This window comes from Aythya marila, assembly GCF_965140915.1.
Source record: "Aythya marila genome assembly, chromosome: 2".
NCBI classification, from domain to species: Eukaryota; Metazoa; Chordata; class Aves; order Anseriformes; family Anatidae; genus Aythya; species Aythya marila.
In genome coordinates this window covers 522,820-529,936 of record NC_139043.1, presented here as the reverse complement: position 1 = coordinate 529,936, position 7,117 = coordinate 522,820, and the positions used below count along the sequence as shown (strand labels likewise).

Below are 7,117 nucleotides of genomic sequence, written 5' to 3'. Positions count from 1 at the left end.
CGCGTGGAAAGGAACACGGCCGGGAAACGCGTCCTGCAGCAGGGAGCTCAGCTCGGGTGATTTAGGAGCTGCTCCTTCAGAAACGGCCCTCTCTGCCTTAAAAGGAAGCCTCCCTTTGGCAAAACACTGCTCCAGGGCCCCAAAAAGCTGCATGAGCTCATAAAAGACCTGAGGGGTGGAAGATTTGCTCTCAAAAGAAAGGCGCAGCTGGTGGGAGAGATGGGAGCGTTGCAGGGCCGTCACACGCATTGTTGGTGGTGTGATTCGGGGCTTTCTGACTGCAGTTCTGAAATGTGGGAACAAACTGCAGCTGGTGTGCGAGCACCAGCTGGAGCAACGCGAGGAGGAGGAGGAGGAGGAAGAGAGCAGAACCACAGCAACTCAGGCAGGAGGGATCGTCCCCGAGGGACACGTTTAAGAGGACAGGGTAGAGCTCGGCCTCACGCCTCCCTGCTGCAGGAGCACCCGATGTGCGAGGCAGGTGCTGAAGGCGGAGGAGAACCAAGCCTGGTCCACGCAGAGCAGGAGCAAAGCGCGGCCACTCGGGTCTGGGGACGATGCAGCAACAGTTTGGGATCAACCGGGCACGGACACAACCCTCTGCCGGCGAGATGAGGCAGGGGCTGCCCGCAGGGGCCGCCTGCTCCTGTTCCTTGAGTGTGGTTTCAGCCACAGGTCCTTCGGCTTCAACCCTCTCCTATGTCCAGCCCCTTCAAGCCCAGGGCGTTTCTTTCTCAAGCCCTGGTAAACCAAAGATCTGCTGATCCTCACGGCGCTGTCCCCTTCTGTCAGAAAAAAAGACACTGACATCTTCTCTGGGTCCTTTGACCTTTGAAGCACTCCCGTGCCTGCTGCTCGGCGGGTACGGGGCTGCCAGGAAGCTTCGTTAGTTTTGGAGGGTGGTGACCGAAAATAGTTTTGTCATAACCCAGAAGCAGGCCCTCTGGGGATGGGATGGGGATGGGATGGGGATGGGATGGGGATGGGATGGGGATGGGATGGGATGGGAATGGGGATGGGATGGGGATGGGATGGGGATGGGATGGGGATGGGGATGGGGATGGGATGGGGATGGGGATGGGGATGGGGATGGGATGGGGATGGAATGGGGATGGGGATGGGATGGGGATGGAATGGGGATGGGGCACTGCAGTGGGGCAGGAGGCAGGCGGGTGCAGGAGCTGTGCTGAGTCACGAGGCCCTGCCCGCACGCTGCCTCGCGGCGCTGCTCACGGGGCTGCCAGATGAGGTCAGCAGGAAAACATTTCAGAACACGGGGTCAAGAGGAGGGCGAGGTGTTTGGAGGAAAGCCTCGCTGCGGGCCGGCAGAGGCACAGGAGGGAGCAGGGCTGAGCACGGTCGCCTTGCCCTGCACCAGGGGGGTGTCCGTGGCACCTCTGCGGTACCGCCAGATTTTGGGTGTCTGCAGCCTGCTCCTTTGGGCAGCCGGGGGGTTACTGCCACCTCCTCCTGCAGGGGAACCACGCTGTCCCCATGGCCACATCTCTCCTGGGCTCTCCGGAGGCTCTCTCTGAGTCCTGCTCCACCAGGCCACGCGTTCTGTGCGAGCACGAAGCTGTCGTGACCGGCTGCCACCTCACGAGAGCGCAGCGAGGGGCGGCCATCCCAATCCCTTCACCCCCATGACGAGGACACTGCTCGTCCACGCGGCTCAGCCCTTCCCTCACTCGCCTTTTGTCGCTCTTTGGGGCAAAAAGAAGCGTCGGCAGCGCCAGCCCCGACTCCCCACAGCCGTTCGCTGCCGGTGCCGTGCTCGGTGTGCAGCTGATAAGTGATAACACCACGGGATCGATAAACACCTGCTGGGCAGGGCTTTCTTCAAAGGCTCCTTTGATGCCACCCCCCCTCCGGCGCTTTCCTTTGACAGAAACAGGAATTTTTTTCCGTTAAAGCGAGAAGTTTTCCCAATCCCTGCCAAGTCTGAGCTCGTCACCTGGCAGCCAGCAGCCGGCTGTGAGAGGCTGCGACTGCAAAGGCTCCTGCCCCGGGGACACACCGGGAACACCGGGAGCCCTGGTAGCCCCAGTAGCCCCAGTTGCCCCAGTGACCTTGGTAGCCCCGGTAGCCCCAGTAGCCCCGGTAGTCCCAGTGACCCCGGTGACCCCAGTAGCCCCAGTCACCCCAGTAGACTTGCTAGCCTCGGTAGCCCCCATCACCCTGGTAACCCCAGTAGCCCCAGTGACCCCGGTAACTCCGGTAGCCCTGGTGACCTCAGCAGCCCCAGTAACCCCAGTAGCCCCAGTAACCCCAGTGACTCCAGTGACCCCAGTGACCCCAGTGACTCCAGTAGCCCCAGTGACCCCAGTAGCCCCGGTGACCCCGGTAGCCCCGGTGACCCCGGTAGCCCCGGTAGCCCCGGTGACCACCGCACACCGGGGCCGGGCCAGGCTCGCAGGCCGCGCGGTCCTCCGGGGCAGGCCGCGTTGCCATGGCGCCGCAGCCGCTCTAGCCGCGGACCATAGAGAGGCGGCCTCAACAACCCCGCGGGTTGCTATAGTGACGGGGTGGTTGCTATGGTAACGGGGAGGGCGTGGCCACGCCGGGCGGGAGGCGGGGCCTGATGGAGGCGTTGCTATGGGAACCGCCGGCAGGTGTGGCGGGGCGGGGCGGCGTTGCCATGGCGACGGGGGAGGATGCTGGGGAACGCCATAGCACCCCATAACCCCCCCATAGCCCCCCACGGCCCCCCTATAGCCCCCCATAGCCCCCCGCAGCCCCCCACAGCCCCCCCATAGCCCCCCCATAGCCCCCCACAGCCCCCCATTGACCCCCACAGCCCCCCCATAGCCCCCCTAAAGCCCCCCATAGCCCCCCCACAGCCCCCCCACAGCCCCCCTAAAGCCCCCCATAGCCCCCCCACAGCCCCCCACAGCCCCCCACAGCCCCCCCATAGCCCCCTGCTGTGAGCCCCCTGGGAGCCCCCCACTCCAGCCCCTGTCAGCACTCAGAGCCCAGAACATCCCCGGCGGCGGGGACAGGGACGGGACGGGACACGGACAGGGACAGGGACACAGGGACAGGGACAGGGACAGGGACAGGGACAGGGACAGGGACAATAATGGGACAGGGACAGGGACAGGGACCCAGGGACAGGGACAGGGACAGGGACAATAATGGGACAGGGACAGGGACAGGGACAGGGACAGGGACAGGGACAGGGACAGGGACAGGGACAATAATGGGACAGGGACAGGGACAGGGACAGGGATGGGACAGGGACAGGGACGGGGATGGGGACGGGGACGGGGATATGGACAGGGACAGGGACATAGGGACAAGACAGGACAGGACAAGGCTGGGACAGGGATGGGACAGGGCCACGGGGCCAGCACGGGTCGGGCCGTGTCAGCTCTGCCCGTCCCCCCCCGCCCGCCCCCCCCGGCCGGCAATCATTAACCGGGAGCCGAGCGGGGCCTGGGCGCGATGCGCGGGGGAAGCCGCCTCTGCCTCCCCCTCCTCCTCCTCCTCCTCCTCCCCGTCCTCCCCCTCCTCTGCCAGGGGGCAGGTAAGGACCCCCCCGGAACCCCCGGGACCCCCGGGACCCCCGGGACCCCTGGCACGGCCCCACTGCGGCATGGCCGGGGCACACCGGGACCCTGCTGGGGGGTGGGGGGGTCAGGGGGGGTCTGTGCCCATGGGGACAGTGGGGTCAGAGGGGTCTGTCCCATGGGACAATGGGATCGGGGGGCTGTGCCCATGGGACAGTGGGATCGGGGGTCTGTCCCCATGGGGACACCAGGGTCACAAACGTCCATGCCCATGGGACATTGGGGTCTGTGTTTATGGGGACAGAAGGGTCAGGGGGGTCTGTGCTTATAGGGACAGTGGGGTCGGGGGGTCTGTGCTTATGGGACACTGGGATCAGGGGGGTCTGTGCCCATGGGGACAGCAGGATCAGAGGTGTCCGTGCTAATAGGACACTGGGATCAGGGGGGTCTGTCCTTATGGGACACTGGGTTCAGCAGGGTCTGTGCCCATGGGGACAGTGGGACGAGAGGCATCCATGCCTGTGGGACACCAGGATGAGCGGGGTCTGTGCTCATGGGGACAGCAGAATCAGCAGGATTTGTGCCCATGGGGACACCAGGCTCAGAGGTGCCGATACCCATGGGGACACCGGGGTCTGTGCCCATGGGGCCACCAGGCTCAGCGGTGGCTGTGCCCACGGGGACTCGGGGCTCAGTGCGGGACGTGGGGTTTATTGGGGTCGGTGCCATGGGGCTCAGCTGCTTTCACCCCACAGCTGAGCCCGCCTGCGGGCCCGGCCGCCCCTGTCCCCCGTGGAGCAGCTGCGTGGAGCAGCCGGGGGGTGCCACGTGCCGCTGCGAGCCCGGCTTCACCCCCAGCACCGACCGCGGCTGCGTGCCAGGTAGGGGACGGGACCCCCCCGGGGGGCTGCGTGCCGGGCGGGGGGGGACACTCACACTCACACGGGGACCCCCATGGGATGGGGAACCCCCCGCTCCGGCCGCCCTGACCCGAGCCCCCCGAAGCCAGGACGTTCCCGGGGCTCCTGACACCGTGGGACCCCGAAGCCGTGGCCGTGAGCCCCGTGCTGGAGGCGGATCTGCCCCGGCTGGTGAGTGGGGGGCTCGGGGGGGGGCTCGGCAGGAGGGAGCCCACCCGCAGCACCCAGCCGAGCCCCCCCCCCCCCGCAGTTCCAGCGCATCCTGGGGTCCCTGGACGCCTACGTGGCCTCGTCCCTCCTGGAGCCGCGGTGAGCGCCGGGGGTCCTGCCCGCCGTGCCCCCCCCCCCGAGCCCCCCCCAGCAGCACCGCCGGTACCCGGGTGACGCGGTGGGCTCCCCGCAGGCGGGGGGCGTCGGGGGTGACGGTGCTGCACAGCTTCTCCGTGCTGTCCTCGGTGACGTCCCGGCACGTGGAGGAGGCCGTGGCCAGCTTCCAGGCGCGCTGCCGGCCCCCAGACCCCGGCTGCCGGCTGCTGCGGGACGTGGTCGCCTACCGCAGTGCGTGGGGTTTTTTTGGGGGGTCGTGGGGGGGGGGGGATCCCCTGCTTCCTGAGCCTCGTCCCCTTCCCTCCCCAGGCATGAGCCTGTGTGAGCTGCAGCCCTGCGACCCCGCGTCCACCGTGTGCCTGCCCCAGGAGGGGCTCGCCCTCTGCACCTGCCGCCCGGGTTTCCGCAGCGCCCACCCCATGGACCGAGCCTGCACCGGTGGGAGGCCGGGGGGGGGGAAAAGGGGGGTCCCACGGGGGGCTGGGATATGGGGTGGTCTTCGCACCGCAGGGGGGAGGGCTCCGTGGGGGTGCTGATGGGGTGGGGGAGGTCTGAGGGTGGGGGGCGCAGCCCGTGGGGCAGGGGCCGGCCCCAAGGGGGGGGTCGTGGCCCCAAGGGGGTCTGAACCCCCCCCATGTCCCCCCCTCTATCTCCGGGGGTGCACGGCTCGCCCTCCGTCCCCAGCCTGCCGCCCCGGCTCGCGGCTGAGAGACGGCGTTTGCGAGAGGTGAGTGCGACCCCCACGGCCCCCCACGGCCCCCCCCGGCCCCTCCCGGCCCCCCCGGGGCTCTCGGCCCCGAGCCCCCCGCCCCGCCGCCCCCCTTCAGCGCCCGCCCCCCCCCGCAGGTGCCCCTTCGGCTTCGGCGGCTTCGAGTGCGAGGAGCGTGAGTGAGGCACGGGGACAGACCCCGGCCCCGGCCCCGATCCCGATCCCGATCCTGATCCTAATCCCGACCCCGACCCCTCCCTGACCTCTCCCCGACCCCGACCCCGACTCCGATCCCAACCCTGTCCCGATCCCGACCCCGATCCCAATACCGATCCTGACCCCGGCCCCAACCCCGAACCCGATCCCGGCCCCGACACCGACCCCTGTCCCCTCCCCAATCCCGATCCTAATCCCGACCCCTCCCCGACCCCTCCCCGACCCCTCCCCGACCCCTCCCCGACCCCGACTCCGATCCCGACCCCTATCCCCATCCGGATCCCTATCCTAATCCCGACCCCAACCCCGTCCCGATCCCGACCCCGATCCCAATCCCGATCCCGACCCCGGCCCCAACCCCGACCCCTCCCCGATCCCTGCCCCGAACCCGACCCCGATCCCAGCCCCGGCTTCGACTCCGAAGCCGACCCCGAAGCCGTCCCCGATCCCGACACCGACCCCTGTCCCCTGCCCGATCCCGATCCTAATCCCGACCCCGACCCCTCCCCGACCCCTCCCCGACCCCGATCCCGATCCCATCCCCGACCCCGACCCCAACCCCTAACCCCATCCAGACCCTATCCTAACCCCGACCCCGACCCCGGCTCGGCCCCGACCCCATTTCCAGCCCTGACCCCATCCCGATCCCAATCCCGATCCCAATCCCGATCCCAATCCCGATCCCAATCCCGATCCCAATCCCGCCCCCTCTCCCCGCAGCCCTCCTGCTGGCGCTGGTGCTGGTGTCGTGCTGCGGGGGGGCCCTGCTGCTGCTGCTGCTGCTGCTGCTGCTCGGCGGGTACGGCCCCCCCCGGCCCCCCGACCCCCCCGACCCCCCCAGCCCCCCCAAACCCCCCGACCCCCCCAGCCCCGGCTCTGCGTGGGGAGGGGGATGCGGCGGGGCTCCCCCACTCGCACCCCCACGCGGAGCCCCCCCCGTACTCCCCAAATCTCAGCCCCCGTCCCGTTCCCCCCCCCCCCCTCTCCCCAGGAGATCCCGGCGCCCCCCCCCGCCACCTCCCTCCCCGCTGCCCGCCCTGGGGGCCCTGCAGTTCCCGGCGCGGGGGCTCAGCCTGCCCCGGGTGCAGCCCTGCGGGACCCCCGAGGCCGAGCCCCCCGAGCCCCCCCCGGTGAGTGTGTGCGGCGTGGGGGGGGGGCGGGAGATCCCCCCCCGTGGGGCGCTCCCACGGTGCGTGACGGCTCCCCCCGCAGCCTGCCCGCATGGAGACCTTCCTGGCGCACCGGGGGGGCCCGGCAGGACGGGGCGAGGACCGCGACTATTTCTGAAGAACCAGCCTCCCCCCACCACCCCCCCCACGCGGGACGGAGCTGCGGGGATCCACGCGTTGGGGGGTGGGGGGGGGGGCACCGCTGGACCCAGCACGGAGGATAAAGTGGAAGCCGCAGCTGCTCCGCGTGGTTTTTGGGGTGGGAGC

General features: G+C 69.4%; 1 protein-coding gene across 5 annotated transcripts; it reads left to right on the top strand.

Moving 5' to 3' along the window:
• The first annotated feature begins 3,301 nt into the window (after positions 1 to 3,301).
• Positions 3,302 to 7,108, top strand: LOC309874268 (protein HEG homolog 1-like). Of its 5 annotated transcripts, none has more exons than XM_082752297.1 (11): positions 3,316 to 3,526; positions 4,265 to 4,390; positions 4,515 to 4,600; positions 4,680 to 4,738; positions 4,833 to 4,987; positions 5,066 to 5,196; positions 5,395 to 5,483; positions 5,603 to 5,640; positions 6,402 to 6,480; positions 6,673 to 6,811; positions 6,894 to 7,089. In XM_082752297.1, exons 1-11 carry the CDS (start codon positions 3,445 to 3,447, stop codon positions 6,966 to 6,968), a joined length of 1,059 nt encoding a protein of 352 aa, XP_082608423.1. In that variant the 5' UTR covers positions 3,316 to 3,444; the 3' UTR covers positions 6,969 to 7,089. The 5 variants fall into 5 exon arrangements, with proteins under 5 accessions (XP_082608424.1, XP_082608422.1, XP_082608425.1 ...); XM_082752300.1 differs by having other exon boundaries at positions 3,318 to 3,526; positions 5,066 to 5,194; positions 5,441 to 5,483; XM_082752298.1 differs by lacking the exon at positions 6,402 to 6,480 and having other exon boundaries at positions 3,302 to 3,526; positions 4,866 to 4,987; positions 6,894 to 7,108.
• Positions 7,109 to 7,117: the final 9 nt, after the last annotated feature.